The 20,428-nt window shown below is 41.5% G+C and overlaps 1 protein-coding gene across 2 annotated transcripts in view; it reads left to right on the top strand.

Annotated features, from left to right (window-relative positions):
• The window catches only part of LOC110082181 (acyl-coenzyme A synthetase ACSM3, mitochondrial), a 30,244-nt gene extending 10,786 nt beyond the window's left edge, over window positions 1-19,458 (top strand). For both annotated transcript variants that reach the window (XM_020799528.3, XM_072982565.2), the window contains 7 exons: window positions 7,736-7,859; window positions 8,762-8,842; window positions 10,191-10,292; window positions 11,339-11,466; window positions 11,559-11,658; window positions 15,878-15,997; window positions 18,610-19,458. In XM_020799528.3, coding sequence (XP_020655187.3) covers window positions 7,736-7,859; window positions 8,762-8,842; window positions 10,191-10,292; window positions 11,339-11,466; window positions 11,559-11,658; window positions 15,878-15,997; window positions 18,610-18,696 — 742 coding nt within the window. In that variant the 3' untranslated portion in view covers window positions 18,697-19,458. The remainder of the gene's footprint in view (window positions 1-7,735; window positions 7,860-8,761; window positions 8,843-10,190; window positions 10,293-11,338; window positions 11,467-11,558; window positions 11,659-15,877; window positions 15,998-18,609) is intronic.
• Window positions 19,459-20,428: the final 970 nt, after the last annotated feature.

Genomic DNA, 20,428 nt, shown 5'->3' with positions numbered 1-20,428 from the left:
TGCGGGGCACCACTGTACCTATATTTCTGCAGCCCTGCCAGGAAAGCTTATTGCTAGGCTTTTGAATATATAAGAATTTTATGGGCGTGGAAGATTATCCATGAACAACTGTGTCTGCAACACTCATAGAATAATGAAATTGGAAGGGGCCTATAAGGCCTTAAGCATACATACATTTTATTATTACGGCATCAAGCCATACAAAATTGAATACATAACTTCATAGACAAGCATGTACTACAAAGTCATACAAGAGGTAAAACTAAAGAATAAAAAATGATAAAAAGCTAAAAGGATAAAAGGTAAAACTGCTAAAAGATAAAAGGTAAACCGTTGAGGAGAGTGGCATATATAGTCATACAAAAGGTAAAATGTCTAGAAACAGCTAAGAATGTCTAAAGCAGCAAATATAGCGATGTATGGCCAAGGTCCAAGGGCTGAACTATCCAGTCTGGCTGCTGTAACATGCCGCCCAAAACTTCGCCACCAGCTCTGTGATAGTCCGATCCTGGTCGGTTAGCAATCGATTACAGTGGTCTGAATCCAATTGGCTTGGCATATCTTTTAAAAGTGGTGTGATATATTTTTCTCGGATCTTATTATGTCTGTCACACCTAAGCATCATGTGCTCGATAGATTCTATCTCTCCGGAGCCACAGGGACAGAATCTCTGTTCCCTCGGGGTTTTCTTAAATCTGCCTTCCAGCACTGCAGAGGGGAAAGCCTCACATCTAGCCAGAGTAAAGGCTTTCCTAAATTTATACGTTTCCAGCTGTGATAGGTAGGCCATAGGGAGCGGACGATATTTATGCGTGTCTATTGCTCTGAAATTAGGGCATCTACTGAGATCTTCCTGTCTCTCCATATCCATTAATCTTTGTTTAAGGACTGATTTTGCTTTATCCCATTGCATACTTAATATTGTTTGTGGAGAGAATCCCATTACTTGCAGTTTATTTAAGACCGCTTTTAACCAGCTTGATTGGAAGTTGTCTTCTAGGAGTAGGTGTGTTAATCCCTGTGATTGAAAGTTTATTTTAAGCCAGTACTGAAGGGAGGCTAGTTCAATTTTGGCTACCATTTTTAGTGAGCCGGTCTCTAATCGGATTTGTGCATTCGTTACGCATCTAGGGACTTCAAGTAATGCTCTAAGGAATTTCGATTGGACCCGCTCTATCGGGTCAAAACAGCTGGGTGAAGGCCCCATAAAGGTGCCATAGAGCATCTGGCTAACCACCTTTGCTTGAAAAAGTTTTTGGGCTGCTGGAATATAACGGCCCCCTTTTGAATGGTAGAATCTTAGAATGGTGTTTGCTGTTTTTTCCCCTTGGATGGCTGCATATTGGATATGGGCATTCCTAACCCCGGTGGATTGCAGGGCCATGCCTAGGTATTTAAAGCAAGAGACCTGTTCAAGAGGTTGCCCATTTATAATCCAAGATCTTTTCTTTTGTCTTCTACCAAAGGCCATGATTTTTGTCTTTTTATAATTTATTTCTAATTCCTTCTTTCTGCAGAAGTCTGCAAATTTCTTAAGGGCTCTCTTTAGGCCAATTGGCGTTCTCGCTAAAAGCACGGCATCATCCGCATAGAGAAGGATAGAAATATGTCTTTGGTGTAGTTTTGGAGAATGAAGACTGGGAGAATTCAGATGTTCTACTATATCATTTATATATAGATTAAACAATGAGGGGGCCAGTAAGCAGCCCTGTCTGACTCCTCTATAGGTATTAATCGATTCTGTTAAATTCCCTTTCCTATTGAGCCTGACCTTAAGATTGGTATTATTGTGTAGCACACGCAACAATAGAAGTAATCGTTTATCTATTGAGGTGGCTTCTAAACTGTCCCATAGTTGCTGTCTCGAAATTGAATCAAAAGCCATTTTCAAGTCGACGAATGCCGCATATAATGAGGTTAGACCTTCTGTCGCATATTTCTCTATAAGATGTTGAATAATAAGACATTGGTCCATAGTGGATCTACCCTCTCTAAACCCGGCTTGCTCTGCAGCAATTCTATTTTCTTCAATCAACCAGGTCTCGAATTTATCCTGCAGATGCCTAGCATATAGCTTACTGCATATATTTAAGAGACTAATAGGGCGATAGTTTGCCGGTTCATCTCTTAGTCCTTTTTTAAATAAAGGTACTACTATTGCTGAATTCCATTCTACAGGAAAGAGGCCTGTGGAGTCGATGTATGTGAATAATGCTGCTAAAAAAGGCGCCCACCAGTCAATATTTTCTTTGAATAGTTCTGGAGGCAAGCCATCCGACCCTGGTGCTTTGCCTATTTTCAGTCTGGCAATATGGGATGTAATTTCCTCCTGGGAAACTGGAGGCCAGACCGGTAGATCTTTGAATTCACTAGCTGGGACTGGTGTTGGTGGAAGGTCTTTATAAAGGTTATTGAAATATGCAACCCATTTACCCTGGGAAATTGGGGGATCAATTTGACAGGGGAAATTTTGTCTCTTGTCCCTAACCAGTCGCCAGAACTTAGACGAGTTTTTCTGTTTTGCAGCTAAGATTATTTCCGCCCATAGGGAATGAGTGTATTCTTTTTTCTTTTGATAAATTAGCTGTTTGTATGCTGCTTTTTGTACCCCAAGCTTCTGTTGGATTTCCTGTCTTTGTTTGTTATTTGATTTTTTAAACAGGTGATAGATGGCTGTAAGGGCTTTTCTGGCTCCTTGACAGTCTTTATCAAACCAGGGTTTAGACTTCCTAGCAGATGTGATTGGGTGGTCTTTAGGTTCAGTTAAATTTATTTTTAATTCCTGTATTAGACTATTATAGATCTTAATGGGGTCCATCTGTATATTGTGAACCCGCTCTTCAAATTTATAAATACTGTGATCTTTGCCGTCCATTATTTCTCTAAACCTGGATTGAGTTTGTGTAGACCATCTCACTCTATGACTTAATACTTGTAAGCCTTCATAAGAAGGCTGAACAGTCATAGTTTGGGTTGTAAATAGGAATTTAGCATTAAGCAGTAGGGGGAAATGGTCGCTCTCTAAGTAGGGTAATACCTGGAAGCTGGTTATGAGTGGGATTAGAGAGGCACAAGCTAGCATATAATCAATAGTACTAGATCCTTGGCCTGACACATAGGTGAACTCAGCCGGATGATCCTCTGGAAAGGTTCCATTCAGGATGTACAGATCCAATTTGGTGGCTACTTTGGCCAGATACAATCCTGCAAGGTTTGAGGTTGAGTCTTTAAAAAGCCTTGGTAGGGGGAAAAATTTATAAGGGTTATCTGGGTCAATAAAAGATTCCTTGTACTTAAATTCAAGGCTGGCATCATCAGGGCCAAGACGTGCGTTAAAATCTCCTAGAAGTATCACCTTTGCTTTTGGGTGATCTACCAATAGGTTTGCCACATATATTTCTAAGGAATTCCAGGCTTCAGTTATTTGTTGTTTTAATGTAAGTGGGGGAATGTATACATTTATTAAAATTAAACTGTCTTCCCCACTTTTCAGGACTACTGCCATAGCCCTTGAGTCCATGGCAGGTTTCTCTATGCATTTAAAATTTACAGTCTCTGAAATTAAAAGTGCCAACCCACCTTTCAATCTTCCTGGGCCCTCTCCCCTTTTGGCTTTCACCCAATAATTATTATAACCTTGCAGGATGATTTCTTGGTCGGTCCAAGTCTCTTGGACTGCTATAATGTCAAATTTCTGGCGATGGAAGGGATTATCATGTGAATTTGTTAGACAGCGAAACCACCCTGCAACATTCCATGAGAGTATTTTGTACAAAGAGGTTAATATTTGTCATTCTGTTTTGTCTATATTATCCAAGATCTTATCGGTGTCATTGAATACACAACCATTTCGATTAAATGAGGCTCCGTTTTTTGATTCCAGAGGTGGTGAAGGAGATATCCTACTGGCTGTTTGTCCAAATACCTCTTGATTTGTAACTCCTGGGACGGATGTTAATGGGATAGTCGGTGGAGTCCTGACCTCCTTTACATTTGGCAGCTCGAATCCCGGTGAGGATCCACTTGTTAACATGGGGGATTCTCCCCCACTGCTAGCTAGAAGCTGGTCCAACATAACTGGGGAGATCTTCTCTATGTCATTTGGTCCCATAATGTCCTGTGTGTTACCCTCTGGTGGATTAACAGGCCTTATTGTGTTCTGAAGCTGAAGGCGCAATTCTTTTAGCCTGGTCAGCATCTCTGATTGTGCTTCCTTTGATGAATCTGGAAAAGCTGTCGATGTCCTTAGCTCCACTGGATCTATCATATGTCTGTCCTCATTATGTACAGTACTCATTGGATCCGTCCATGTAATTAGTTCGGTTTCCATGACAGACTCTGTCCTTGGTTTCGGCGTTGGCGATGCTATTCTTGCTAGCTCTATATCAGAAGACTTGTATATGAGGTTTGGGAGGAGGGGATAGATCTTGGTGTTATGAAACACTCTAGTTGGGAATATTCCAAATTTCCTTAATAAAGATCTCTTCTTCAGTATCAAAGATGGAGTTTTTTTGGTTTGGAACAGTAGCACTACTTTTTGTGTTTGATTAGATTTGTTTAAAGTTTCAACTGAAATTAGGTCCTTTAATAAGAGAGGAGTCTTCAGAAGAAAGTTTAAATGTCTTGCTACTTGGTTCCTAGTAGACCAGATTATTTCTTTTCCTTTGTAAGGGCAGACCATTAGGCAGATTTTCCTGGGTTGCAGAGAGAGAGCAAATGTCTTAACATCCTCCCCTCTTTTCCTTGTACTTCCGTCTGGTTGCTGCCCAGACTGTGGGGAGTTGGGGTAGGTTTTTATTAGAGATGTCTTACTTTTTCTCTGCTCCGCATCTGGTGTTTTTCCAAGTAGGTCTGCGTTGTTATTTGCAGGAACCAGATTTTCCATTCTATCAAGACTCTTCATTAGGGAGGAGATTTTTTCCAAAAATGCAGATAAATCTTTTACAGCTTTCAATATATAGTCTATAGTTCTCTCCATGATTCTCCTTGTCAGCTTTAATGTATCAGTTGGTTCAAGCCCTCTTTTAGGTTCTTCCATCGTTGTCTTTAGGCCTTCTTGTGAGTTTACCTCATTGTTGGGCTGTCCCGTCTCTATATCAATTAAGATTGCTACTTGTGTGTCCTTCTCTCCCTTTTGCTTACTTTTGTCCTTATCACTTTCCATTAGGGGAGAGAGGGAATTTGATATATGAGTGGGAGTTAAAAGTTCAGACTCTGCAGCAAAAAAATCCATTATTTTGGTCTGTTTTGGAGCAGGGAGAGAGAGTAAATCTTCCTTATCTGCATCGCGGAGGCGTTTCCCAACACCCATCTCCCTTGAGAAAGAAGTATTTTAGTAACAACTCACCGCTTCCTATAATATTTGTCCTCTGGGTCAGGCTGATTAAAAATTAGTGTTTGGCTTTTCTAAAATATTTATAAACTGTTAAAATTATTTCAGATAGGGAGTGGAGCTCACTACAGACGCTCCCTTCTCCCTCACCGACACGCCTTCTGTCCCTATAAGGCCATCAACTCCAACCCCCTGCTCAGTGCAGGATTACAAATCTGACAGATGGTGGACCAATTTTCTCTTGAATGCCTGCAGTGTCAGAGCATTCACCACCTCTCAAGGTAATTGGTTCCACTGTCTTACTGCTTTAACAGTTAAGAAGTTTCCCCTGATACTCAACCAAAATCTGGCTTCCTGTAACTTGAGCCCATTGTTCCGTGTCCTGCACTCTGGGATGATCGAGAACAGATCTTGCCCCTCCTCTGTATGACAACCTTTCAAGTATCCTGAATTGTCTCTGATTGTTGCAGACACAAAAGAAAGGGACTTTGTAGACCTGGTTCAATTCCAGCTGGCTTCATTCATTTCTTTTCCAACGTCGTCCTCCCAAGCATGTGTCAAAGTAAAAAAGTGGGAAAGCATTAAGATTGTGTACATTATTTAAACAATCCCTTTAACACCAAGGTACTGGAAGTGTTAACATGCGCTCAGATGGAGACAACCTGAATACCTATTGTAGGCGATAAAATAAAATAGCTTAGCTGACAGATTCTTAATCAGTTTTGCTTAGTGTTTTGCCTACTCTTTGAGAATCAGTGAGAGGGACACCATGTTCCACAGATGTTTTTTAAAGAAACCAAACCTCCTTTGAGCACAATCTCAGAGAGGGCCTCTTTATTGTCAGATTTAAGAGCCAGATCATATATTAAAGGTATGAGTCGTAAAATGGTGCCATCAATTTTGTAAACCTTTACACTGAATCAAGAGGGTACAATTGGTAAAGAGATTCTCTTACCTGATTCCATTTCTTCTCAGTGAAAAGCAGGAATGGGAGGCCATTGATAGAAGAAAATAAAAATCCCTCATTTTCCATCTCTGTCCAAAACACAGAAGTATTATATTGAATCATATATATTAATTGCCGGAGCTGAAATGCATTAAAGTGTGTTTGTAAATGTGGCATATCTGAACAACCAATTTTTATTTGTTTATAAATACTAGGCACAATTAAACAGGATAAAGAACATTGTTAAAGACAATTAACTTGTCAAACATCCAAACAATAATAGGAAGAATCAGAAAAAGGAAAAGAAAGTGCGGGAGAGGCATCATTTTTACTGAGGCTGTTTTACCCCTTAAAGGGAAAGAAGAAGAGACTGCCAAACCCTTAAATCAGATTTTATCCTGTTTAAAACGAGAGAATAGTTTTAAACTTTAAATGGTTACAAATGGTTATAATCAAATGAGAAGCTTAGAATAAAGAGAAAATCTGTTCTGAAGGATCACCTGAAATGTATTCGTGAAGGCTTTCACGGCCGGGATCTGATGGCTGTTGTGGGTTTTTCAGGCTCTTTGGCCGTGTTCTGAAGGTAGTTCTTCCTGACATTTCGCCAGTCTCTGTGGCCGGCATATTGAGAGGACTGGAGTAGGGACTCTGTCCATACTCTGTGAGTTCCTACTCCAGTAGGAGTACGGACAGAGTTCCTACTCCAGTCCTCTGAAGATGCCGGCCACAGAGACTGGCGAAACGTCAGGAACAACCTTCAGAACACGGCCAAAGAACCCGAAAAACCCACAACAACCATTAGATCACCTGAAAGTCTTACTATACTACTTTGCTAATACAACTGCTCATTATCTTTATCAAGATACGCAGAAGGATGAAAATTAGTTAAATAATGTATGCTCACAGAAGGCTAAGTGATTCCTAGTGTGTGGTGTAGTGCTAGAGTAAAGGACAAGGACTCTGAAGAATACCTATAAGTCGCTTCTAACTTGATGGCGCAAAACACACAGACACACACACACACACACAGAAGGCTGAGTTTGCATGTCTGCACCAGGTAGATTGGGAAAAAGGTGAATGGCAGGTAAGATGTTGGGATTTGAAAATAAGCAGTTCAAAATAATCCTCACAATTAATTTGAGTATAAATACATACATACATGCACAGAGTTTAAAATGCAAGTATACGTGCACACAGCCCAGGTTTCCAGCACCAAAGAGAAATAGTTTTCCTCAGAGTCAGTAAACCCATCATAGCAGACTCGTCCAAACCACTACGATGAGACTACAGCTACGCTCCGAGGAAAACTGGGTTTTTTGAGGGAATAGACTGGACTCCTGTGGAAGAGAACATGACTGAATGAGGGTAACAATGCATGGGACCTCCCCACCACCACATCATTTTGTGGCACCTTCGCCTGTGGCTGTAATTATTGATGACCGTTATTTCTTGTCCAGGTATAAATTCATGAGCCTGAGCCTTTGTGTGACCGGAGGGGAGCCGCTCAACCCTGAAGTGTACGAGAACTGGAAGAAGCAAACGGGGCTGGACATCTATGAAGGATATGGTCAAACGGAAACCGTATGCCTTTCTAAATCTTTACATGCTTTATATCTGGGAATCTGTCTAATGTGCACTTCCAACAATGAAACGCTTGTTGCAGTGAGTTATACTACCCATGTTGCAAAAAGTGCAAAAAAAAGTATGCAAAGTAAAAAATGTCTCCAACAGCCACCCACCCCTACACAACAAGAGCCAACCTATTTTGCGAGCCAGACAAGGATAGATGTAATTTACAATTTTGACCCTTCACTCCAGTCCTGGCCCACATTTTCTGCTATTATCTGCTCTCCTTTTTTCCTGTTAGTATTCCTTACAGGTCTTGGAAGGCAGCAGAATCAGCCCTCCCTCTCTCTTGTGCATTCAATGGGCAGTGAAGACTTAATAACATCCCACTGAGCTTTTAATTCATTTTTTTCTTTCTTGATTATATGTGTGTTATGAATTGCCCGGAGTCTGTTTTTCTGTTACCATTCTGATGTAATAATAGCATTAAATTCTGTTTTGATTGCTTTTCTCTAAATTAAGTAGATAGCGAAAAATCCTCTTGCATAGTTATGCTGGCATAACACATAAGGTGTAACTTTTGGAGGTGAACTGCCTCAAGTTAAGAAATCACCATAGACATTATGTGCAACTCAGAGTTCAAAAAAATTGTCTATGGTGATTTCTTAATTGGGGACAGTTTGTCCCCAAAAGTTACACTACTTGTGTTATGCCAGTGTAGCTAGGCAAACAGATATTGGCTGATGACTTTAAGCATCCAGTGGGTGGAGGAACAATTGTTAGATACAATCTTCTACATCAGTCTGTCTTACCATGTGTTCTGCTCATGCAGGAGTAAAGTTACCAACCTCCACCAAAATAAACCCCATTCCCAAAACTCATTTGATTGTATTATGCTTTCTCTCTCTCTCTTTCAGGTTGCAATATGTGTGAATAGGAAGGGAATGAAAATTAAGCCAGGATCCATGGGAATGCCAAGTCCACCATATGATGTTCAGGTACAAGCACACATTGTTTGTTTGTTTGTTTGTTTGTTTGTTTGTTTGTTTGTTTGTTTGTTTGTTTGTTTGTTTGTTTGTTTGTTTGTTTGTTTATTTATTTATTTATTTAGTGCACCACCCATTCATGCAGATGCACTACTCTGGGCAGTTTAGAATCAACTAAAGCGATACACATAAATATCTGAAAAGTGACCAATTTAAAAAAAAAACCTTCAGTAAATAGTCAAATGCCCATTATTGAGATGAGCAGGTTTTGTATCGAGATAAATTTATCTATATATTTCCGAAATCTAAGCATTCAACACATCTGTTTCCTCTTCTTAACTGTTTGTCAGTCGACCTGCCCATTTTTTTGTGTTATTTAGAAGTGGAAATTGGAAAAGAGACAAGAAGTCCCAGAATCTCCTAGCTAGGATACTCCCTGGTCATTCTGGTTAGGGGATTCTGGGAATTGTAGTCCAAGAAGGCAATGTATCCACATTATGCATAGAATTTAATGGGAACCATGGAGCACTGAGGCAATCACCAGCCCCGTTTCTTTTTCTTAATGTTCTCGCTCTGGTTTCCATTTCTAACTATGTTGTTCTGGGTGTGTAGGGTCGAAACAGAAATCCCTAAGAGCAAGCTTATTCTTTTTCCATTGTTTTGGGATTGGTCAGTGGAAAGTAAAGGTAAAGGTTCCCCTTGACAATTTTTGTCCAGTCGTGTTCGACTCTAGGGGGCGGTGCTCATCCCCGTTTCCAAGCCATAGAGCCAGCGTTTGTCCGAAGACAATCTTCCATGGTCACATGGCCAGTGCGACTTAGACACGGAACGCTGTTACCTTCCCACTGAGGTGGTCCCTATTTATCTACTTGCATTTGCATGCTTTCGAACCGCTAGGTTGGCGGGAGCTGGGACAAGTGACGGGCGCTCACTACGTCCCGTGGATTCGATCTTACGACTGCTTGGTCTTCTGACCCTGCAGCACAGGCTTCTGCGGTTTAGCCCGCAGCACCACCACGTCCCACATGTGGAAAGTAAACATAGGCTTAATTTGCTAGTCTGCTTTGCCTAGAGACTCTATCTCTCTGAGCAATTGAGCTGTGTGTGGGGAAACAGCTGAATCTTTGGAAATACGCATTCCCCTAAATGTACACTTTGATCCACATATTTCTGGGCCAATATTTAAAGCTTTACTAGCTTTGTAAAACCTACCACTACTTGCACTCTGCTGGTGTAATTTTTATGAATCCATCTGTACTATGCCAGTTAGGAAGCTAAGTAGTTCAAGAAGAATTCTGACCACATCCATTTGAAATCAACACCGATCAACTAGGGGGAAATGCTTTTTTTCCCCCTACAGATTATTGATGATCAAGGCAATATTCAGGGTCCGGGGAAAGAAGGAGACATTGCTATCAGAATCAAACCCAAACGGCCATTTCCTCTGTTCTCACAGTATGTTGTAAGTATTCATTTTAAGGGATAAATTGTTGGGTGCACTTTAGAAAGCTTTTTTGAAAGGTATGTAGCAGTTCTTTTATCTTCATACTAAATTTAGTGATATTACATTCACTAGACTTTTCTCAGGGAATAGACGTCCTCCAGATACAGCTCAGGTTTTATACACCTCCCATGAAAAGTTTTCTCTTCCTAGCATCAGGAATTAGGAATTAAAAACCAGGGGCATTGTTGGTGTTTGGATCATTGTGTACTTTCCAGGGCCCAGAACTCAGTCGAGGCTCCCTACGGATACCCAGAAAAGAGTCCATTACAGTGGTGCCTCACATTATGACGTTAATTCATTCCAGCAAAATCGCTGTAGAAAGAAAACGTCGTAATGTGAAAATAAAAAGCCCATTGAACCCCTTCAGTGCGTTCCAGTAGGCTGGAAACTCACTGTCCAGCGAAGATCGTCTATAGGGCGGCCACTTTCGGTGCCTGTGCAGCGAGGAATCCATCCCAGAAAACTGTGGGGAGCCATTTTATTTACCCGGTGGCCATTTTGAAACCGCCGATCAACTGTCCAAAAATCGTCGTTTTGCGAAGAATTGGTTCCCAAAGCAGGGAGCCGATCATCGCAAAGCGAAAAACCCCTATTCAGACCATTGTTTTGCAATCGCAAAAGTGATCGCAAAAACATCGTAATGCAGGGCAATCGTAAAGCAGGGGACAACTGTACTCCCTTCTCTGTCTTGCAGAATAGTAACTTCTACTTGGCTTGCCTTCTTCTTTTGGGTGATGATGAACTCTCGGCTCAGGTAGAGAGGAGAAGCACATGGGCAAAAGAGCAGAGAGAAGGAGGTGGGCTTGCCATGAGGGGGAAGGCAAAAGCAAACCTAGAGCCATGAAATCCTGGAGTTGGCATTACTTGAAGAGAGCTACTTCTGTTGCTACTTTTATCTTCTGGAGGTACAACATTTAATATGGATGAATTAGCAGGCATTGATAAGCTCTGCAGTTCCAGAATGGTGGTGATGATGTGATAGAATCACATGTGGTTGTTTCCAGGATGATCCTAAGAAGACGGCAGCCAGCGAGCGTGGGGATTTTTATAGCACTGGAGACAGGGGGTTTAAAGATGAAGATGGCTATTTTTGGTTTGTTGGAAGGTCGGACGACGTCATCAATTCTTCTGGGTAGGTTCATTTTGGCTGGGGTTTCCTTGGCTGGCCTGCTTCTGTTTGTCCACTGAGGTATGGCTTTGGACTTCCTGTGTTCTCCTTCACAGATACCGCATTGGCCCCTTCGAAGTGGAAAGCGCCTTGCAAGAACACCCGGCCATTGTTGAATCGGCTGTTGTCAGCAGCCCAGATCCTGCCAGGGGCGAGGTAATGGAGATGCCAGAACAAGGCTCACTTTCACCCCCACACTGAGCTTGATTTTGAATAATCTTAATTCTTTGGCTATGTGCCACTGAGAAGTTCCTAACTTAGGGACACCTTTCTCAGGTTCTCAAGGTATCCATCACTCAGAAGTGGTTTACCAGTCCCTCCTCCTGGTGCTGGTCTGTGGCTTGCTGCACAAGTTAACTGTTCTCGCAGGAGAAAACTGTGGGGAGCAGCACTCTTAACCTCTGGCTCTGCAAAGTGATGCTTTAACCCACTGAGCTATTACGTCACTAGTAGCATGATGTAGTGGGAATATCTCTTTCCCTCACTTACAGTCATGCTGATCTCCTTGAATCCCAGATGTTTTGCTGCTGAAGCAAAACACAAAATGGCACCCTCCACTGGACATACAAAAGCCAACTGAACTGGACATCTGAACTTGATTCAACGCTGGCAATAGGATGGATCTGCCACCATACCTGGGCTCAGCTGGATAGTTTAGTAGACCCAGGCCATGTTATGGTGCAAATCTGTTCAAAATGGATGGAAAGGGAGCAGAATGAACAGCTGCAGGTTTCCCATCACTGTCTCCCCAACATCTGCTTCCTCATGTGTTTCTGTCATTCAGGCCAATGGCAGAGCCGGCCCTGATCTCTAAATCCTTCCCCCAAACTTATTTGCAAGTAGATGGTGGTAGTGGTAATGTAATAGCAGTGTCCTAGATCTAGTTGATAGTCACAGCTAGAGTAGACACAGTGAATCAGTAAGATTTACCATTCAACAGTTGATTGAATGGATCTACTCTAGTTGGGACCTGCAAGAAGATTTAGGCCAATTTTTATTTAGTGTCTGTTTCACACAGTAATGCAAATATGGCCAACTGTGGCCTCTGCATATTTTCTGACTGCAAATCCAGTGATCCCTTAGCTGTGTTGGGTAAAGCTGAAAGGAGGAGAAACATCTGCAAGGGCCATCAGAGAATACAGTCGTGCCCCACTTAACGATTACCCCGTATAACGACGAATCCGCTTCATGACAATGTTTTTGCGATTGCAATTGCAATTGCAAAATGATGTTTTAAATGGGGGTTTTCCGCTTTGTGAAGATCGGTTCCCTGCTTACGGAACCGATTCTTCGCATTGTGACGATCAAAACAGCTGATCGTTGGGTTTTCAAAATGGCCACCGGGTGCTCAAAATGGCTCCCCGCTTGTTTTTGGACAGATTCCTCACTGTAAAGGGACCAAAAATGACCGCCCCTATGGAGGATCTTCGTTGGACGGTGAATTTTCAGCCCATTGGAATGCATTGAACGATTTTCAGTGCATTTCATTTGGCTTTTTTATTTCGCTTTACAACATTTTCTCTCTACAGCGATTTCGCTGGAACAATTTAATGTCATTAAGCGAGGCACCACTGTACTCTATGGAAGCATCCCACATTCCAAGGCATTCACTCCCACATGGATATCTGTATTTTCAAGATTTGCAAGACTCTATTAAGGGAGGTTTCTGAGTACCAGAGAGAGAAGGAGACCTTCCCAGGTCTCTTGGGTAAGTTTCAAGGACAACAGGACAGATGTATAAACAGAAGATATGGGATCTGAGCTGCAACAGAAGGCAATACCCAAGGGAATCAGGATCTGAGTTAAGACATCATGGAGAATGGGTAAGGTGGCAGATGACTGGAGAGGGGCTAATGTCCCCATCGTCAAAAAGGAGGAACCTGAGAACTGCAGACCTGTCAGCCTGATATCAATCCCAGGGAGAATTTTGGAGCAGATTACAAAGCAGTCTGTAAGCATCCTGAAAACTATGCAATGATAACTAGAAGCCAACACCAATTTGTCACAAATGAATCCTGCGAAGCTAATCTTCTCTCCTTGATGTACATGCAATTGATAACCCACCACGTGTACAAAAGGAGATCTAGTAAATGGCGGTGATGAGGCTGTTGAAGTAGCCCACTTCTGTTCAAAAATAGTCTAATCATTTTAGCAGTTCAAATTGTTTCTAATTTTACCTATAATTTTAAATTGTGCAACATTCTTGATACTAAGAAAGAAAGAAAGATTTTTGATCAGGTAACATCCTTAGCAGCTGGTGAGAATGCTGTAGAAGTAATATACAGTACAGTGGTGCCTCGCTTAGCGATCGCTCCGTTGAGCAACGAAATTGCTTTGTGATTGACTTTTTGCCATCGCGAAAGCGATCGCTTAGCAATGGTCCCTATGGTTGATCAAGGGGAAGCGATCATCGCAAAGCGCCCATTTTTAACAGCTGATCGGCGGTTTCAAAATGGCCACCGGGAAAACAAAAGGGCCGCCCGCTCTTTTTCCTCGCTTTAGAGGCAGCGAAAATGGCGGCGCTATGGAGGGTTTTCGCTTTAAGATGAGTTTTTAAGCCCATAGGAATGCATTGAAGGGGTTTCAGTGCGTTTCTATGGGCTTTTTAATATCACTTAGCGACAAAATTGCTTAGCAGCAATTCTTCCGGAACGGATTAACATCGCTAAGCAAGGCAGCACTGTATCTTGACTTCAGCAAAGCTTTTGACAGAGTGCCCTGGGATATTCTGCTTAACAAGATAATTAGGCATGGGATTAATAGAACAACTATCAGATGTTTATAGAGTAATCTGCAGAGTGTGCTTATCAATGGTTCTTTCTTAGTCTGGGAGGAGGTAACAAGTGGGCTATCACAAACCTTAGTCCTGGGCCCGGTGCTTGGATGAGGAGGTGCAAGGAATGTTTATCAAATTTATGTAGAAACAAAATTGCATGGAATAGCTAATATCCTGGAAGATAGAAACAAAGTTTAAACAAATCTTGATATGCTCAAACACTGGACTGAAAACAGGAGAATAAAATTTAATAAAGATAAGTGCAAAGTTCTTCATCGGGGGGGAACTAAATGCACAGTTGCAAGTTACTTGGCTCAGCAATACTGCATGTGAGAAGGATCTTGGAATGGTTGTAGATCACAAGGTGAATACATGTCAACAATGTGATGAGACAACAAAAAAAGGCAGATGCTGGTTAAACAGAAGAATAGTCTCCAAATCATGTGAAGTTCTAGTTCCCCTCTGTTTGGCACTGGTTAGGGCTCATCTTGAGTATTGTGTCAGTTCTGGACACCACATTTAAAGAAGGGATGGCGACAAATTGGAAGAAGTTTAGAGGAGGGCAACAAAGAAGATCGAGGGACTGGAGGCCAAGGAAAGGTTGAAAGAATTGGGCAAGTTTAGCCTTGAGAAAAGAAGACAGAAGGGAGGTATGATAGCACCGTTCAAAAACTTGAGAGATGGTCATATAGAGGAGGGGCAGGATCTGTTCTCAGAGTGCAGGAGATATACTAATGGGCTCAAGCCTCAGGAAGCTAGATTTAGGCTGAATAACAGGAAAAACCTCTTGTGAAACAGCAGTACAACAATGGAACCGATTACATGTCGAGGTAGTGAGCACTTGAACACTGGAGGCATTCAAGAGAAAATTGGACTGCCATCTGTCAGATCTGCTTAGATTAGGATTCCTGCATTGAGCAGGGGCTTGGACTCCATGGTGTTATAGGCCCTTTCCAACTCCATTATTCTAATATGTTGGTCTTCAATGGCCCTCAAGACTCTGTCTTGCTTTTGCAATAGCAGGCCATCACATAAATTGAATTCTGGTCATTTTGCTACAGACTCCATGTTTCTTGGCTAACGTAACCTACAGGCCAATACAGTGGTGCCTCGTTTAACAATGATAATCCATTTCAGGAAAATCGCCGTTAAGCAAAAACATTGTAAAACAAAATTAAAAACGCCATTGAAACGCATTGAAACCCATTCAATGCGTTCCAATTGGGTAAAAATTCACCATCCAGCGAAGATACTCCATATGGCAGCCATTTTCGCTGCCTGTATAGTGAGGAATCTGTCCCTAAGCACAGCGGGGAGCCATTTTAAGCACCCGATGGCCATTTTGAAAACCCGACGATCAGCTGTTTTTGATCGTCGTAAAGTGAAAATCGGTTCCCGAAGCAGGGAACCAATCATCACTAAGCAAAACTCCCCCATTTAGACCATCGTTTTGCGATTGCAAAAAGATGGTTGTAAAGCGGATTCGTCATAATGCGGGGCAATCATTAAGCGAGGCACCACTGTACACCAAGAACCCAAGTACAATGGAGCCAGTGATGTTTTTCTGCCATTAATACATGTATAATTGGCATCCTGTAGGTGGTGAAAGCTTTTGTCGTCTTGTCTCCTGCCTTTTCATCACATGACCCAGAAAAATTAATCAAGGAACTCCAAGATCATGTGAAGAAAGCCACAGCTCCCTACAAGTATCCTAGAAAGGCAAGTATCCTCCCAGCAGAGAGACTATAGAAGGGCAATATGTGCATGTGAGAAAGATCGTACTTCTTGCAATCAGTGGTTGTGACTCACTTTTCTAATGGTGAATCTTCTCTTTCTTTTGTCCTTCAATATAAGGGGAGATTCACAAATATTTTACCCTCTTCAATAGGCACCACCAGCATATCCCTTCAGGTCCCAAGTGATTCCAAAGCAGTGACTCTGTCAGAGCAGATCCTGACATCTCCAAAGCAACTCCAGTTCAGTTCAGATTTATCTTTGTCCATTATATGTTTACATGGAACATAATGCAATCCTGTTTTTGATATGCTTTGTTTTGTTTTTAAATGACTCCAGAAGAAAAACATTATTTCATATCAGTAAAAACCTATGGTATGAATCCAGTTGGTAATTCTGGCTAGAGTAGACCCAGGCTGGCCCCCCTTTTTGCTCTCCTTCCACAAGTAGGCTAAGACCTTTCTCTTCAGGTAGGGTTTTCCTTAGTCACTGACAGTCTAGGAGATAGTAAATCATTTATTGATTGATTGATTGTCATTGTAAGTATATACACAGTACTGTATACCCATACAATGAAATTCACAGACATCCAGAGACCAGACACATGCACACACATAAAATTCCCCAAACACTCCCCACCCACTAAAAAAAATCCCCCAACACTCCCCACCCACTAAAAGTCCCCCACTAAAAATACAAACATCTACACCGCAGGCCAAGTAACACAGTCCAACTAACTATTCACTACTGGTGGTCCTTAAGCTCATTATTAAGTGCAATTATAGCTCTAGAATAAAAACTATTTAGAAAACGTGTGGTCCGAGTCTTAATTGTTCTATATCTTCTGCCAGACGGTAACAGTTCAAAAAAGTTATAAGCAGGATGGGAAGAGTCTCTCAGGATGCTGTGTGACTTCCTCAGACAGCGGGATGTGAAGATGTCATCCAGGGTTGGTAGCTGGAGCCCGATGATATTCTGGGCAATTTTAATGGTTCTCTGTAGAGCTTTTTTGTCCGCTACAGAGCTACTCCCAAACCATGCCAGAATGCCATAGGTTAGGACACTCTCAATGGTGCTACGATAGTATGACAGAAGTAAATGCTGTGATAAATTTAACTTCCCCAGCATTCTCAGGAAATACAGCCTCTTCTGTGCCTTCTTCATTAGCATGTTGGCATTTATAGTCCATGAGAGGTCCTCTGAGATGTAAGTACCCAGAAATTTAAAACTACCAACTCTCTCCACTTCCTCGCCATTTATGTACAGTGGTAAATGTGCATTTCTCTTCCTCCTAAAATCAATTATGAGTTCTTTAGTTTTTTTAATGTTAAGTGTGAGATGATTTTCTTTACACCAAAGTATCAACCCTTGTACTTCTTTTCTATAAGCAGACTCATTGTTCTTATTTATGAGCCCCACCACTGTCGTATCATCCGCAAATTTAATAATTGCATTGGTGTTATATAGTGGGGTGCAATCATGTGTGTACAGGGAATAGAGGAAGGGACTTAGCACGCAGCCCTGGGGAGCTCCTGTACTTAGTACCAGGGTAGAAGAATGGTGGGATCCCATCCTTACTGACTGTGGCCTATCTGTCAGAAAATCCTTTATCCACACGCAGATCTTCTGAGGTAATCCCAGGTTGATCATTTTAAAAAACAACCTATTTGGTAGAATGGTATTAAAAGCAGAGTTATAATCCACAAACAACAGCCTCGCATAAATTCCCTGTTGTTCTAAGTGGCTCAATACAGTATGGAGTACAATGGACACAGCATCATCTATTTCTATCTATTTCTCTGTTTCTCCTGTATGCAAATTGCCATGTGTCCAAAGAAGGTGGAAGACCAGCCTTAATGTAATCCAGCACCAATCTCTCAAAACATTTCATAATAACAGATGTTAAAGCTACTTTGGGATGATCTATATGTTGTTGCTTCTAAATCTCTGTTTACCATTATTAACATGTCATTATTCCTTCCTTAATAATTTGAATAATTCAATCAGAGTTGCTGTAACTCCGTTCTGACCTGACTGCACAGAACACACATAGCTTTTAATATTGTGTTTTTAATGAGGTAAGCCATCTTAGGTACTATTTAAGGAGAAAGGCAGGGAAAAATTATTTTAAATAAATAAATTGAATCTGTGGTGCTTACACAATGGTTGACTCATCATTTAGCAATGGGTCTACTCTAGTTGGGGCAAGGAAGTGGATTTGGGCTATCTAGTCTTGACAGCTCCCGCCGATATTAAGGCAGGTAAAGACACAGCTGTAAGAAGTAACACGACACAATTTGACGTAGTGGCTCGAGTTCAAAACCTGGAGACATCAACGTCCACACTTGCCCCTGGCAGGATAGCCAGTGGTCATCTTAGCTGTGGGATTCTGGGAAGTTATACTTAACCATTCCCTCCACAAGCTGTGAACTATTGAATTTTCTGGTGACCCCGTGCTAGTCATTTTCCTTCTCTTCCAGACTTACCTCACATGCGACTGACAGAAAGAAAGCCACACATGTCATCTAGAGCTCATTAGAGGAAAAGGAGACATCAATTTAACTAACCAATTCAACTATCTTTCTCTCCTTACACAGATTGAGTTTGTCCAAGAACTACCAAAGACAGTTACGGGTAAAGTTCTGCGGAGTGTATTAAGGAAACAAGAATGGGAAAAGATCTAACGTCAACAAATACATAAGTGCATCTATCCTCTATGAGCGAAAACTTCCGAGGAAGCGCAGCGGGGAATTAAACTCCCAACCTCTGGCTCTGCAAATCGCATATGAAGTTACACCCTAGCAACTATCATAACAATAGATAAGCCAGCCAGTACTCAGACATTTCCGCACAATATTAAATACTGTCTAATTGCTGAACATTTTATATAAATCCTGAGCGAATGTGTCTTATGAAGGATAATAAACGACTGTGTTCTAAAATGCAGCCAATAAACCCATTGTCTCCTATCTTGTCCTTTAATTATGTTAATTCTATGTAAACCTATTCAAAAGTAAGCACCAATTAGTTTAATGGGATTTACTCCCAGATTGAGGTCTACAGCAATATAGACATCATGATCAGGAATGGGGAAGCCTCCAGCAATCCAGCCATCATTTTAAAGACAGCATGGATGCTGATCAGGGATTTATAAGCCAACAACATCTGGACAGCTACAGATTCTTCACCGTTATTATAGACTCTATTCTGTACCCTCACAACCTCAGAAATAAATCAATTATTGATGGCAGTCCATCCATTTTACCCAGCTTATTGCTAAGCACGATTCTTACTACCATCCTGTTCCTCTGTAAATTTTCCCAATATAAATTTTGATTTTCTTTTCCTTTCCACCTTTTGTTGGGGGTCTTCTGGCAAAATGTTATCGTGTTCTTATATATCTTATATATATATGAACATCATTAAACTAATTTTGGGCTTTCACCTGTGCAACTGACTTGCATTTTCCTTTTCTCCAACGAAATGAGTTTTCTGATGGGACCAGATAAATATGTTGATAGCAGAAAACAAAGATCTTTTCTAGTTCCTTCTCTTAAGTGGGATGTCCTCCAGTTTCTGCCTGGTGGCCCTGCCAGTTCCTCCCACTTCTATTCTGGGAATTGTTGTCCATGAGGACAATGCTGGTGACAGCAGTAGCAACAACAACTATGCCCATCTCTGCATTTTTCCAACCCCTCTGTGTTCATTTATGGGCAAGGCCAGGCAGCTAAACGCCAGTGCAATCCAAACTCAGAGATACACTGGCTGTTGGGGTTTGGAACAGCTAGAATCTCTTTGTGCTGGTGTAACTCAGCTGGCCTAATGCCAGTTCAGCCACTCCTCGGCCATTTTGGCTGCTGAGGATTGCACCCTGAGACTGGAATAGTTCAGATATTTAGCCTGCAAGAAACTTCCATGGAAATTAGTGGTCTCTCTTCCACGCAGATTCAGCAAGTCTTAAGTCATCCCAGGGGTGGGCTCAAAGACAGATCTGTACCACGCGAGATCTGTTCCTATGGGAGGATGATTGCATCCTTCCCTTGTTCTGCTGTAAACATTGTGGGTGCAAAGCATAAATAAATCTCAAAAGGTTACACTGATTTTTGTAAAAATAATTGAGTGAGTTCTATCAGAATTGCTAAGACACCTATTGAGAAATTGCTAACCAGCCTGCTTCAAAAAAATATTTTCCTATGAGATACCAAGAAAAAAGGAACTAAACATGCTGAATGTTGTTACATGTCATTAGGTTACTTCTGATTAAGGCATTCCTGTGAATGAATGCCTTTCAGACATTCTTATCATTAACAACCCAGTCGAGGTCTTGTGAAAGGCTGTGGCCTCCTTTACTGGTTTGGTCTTCCTCCTTTCCTACTACCTTCAGCTTTTCCCAACCTTACTGTCTTTTTTTCAATG

Source organism: Pogona vitticeps, chromosome 13, assembly GCF_051106095.1.
Source record: "Pogona vitticeps strain Pit_001003342236 chromosome 13, PviZW2.1, whole genome shotgun sequence".
NCBI classification, from domain to species: Eukaryota; Metazoa; Chordata; class Lepidosauria; order Squamata; family Agamidae; genus Pogona; species Pogona vitticeps.
This window is presented reverse-complemented; position numbering and strand designations above follow the sequence as displayed.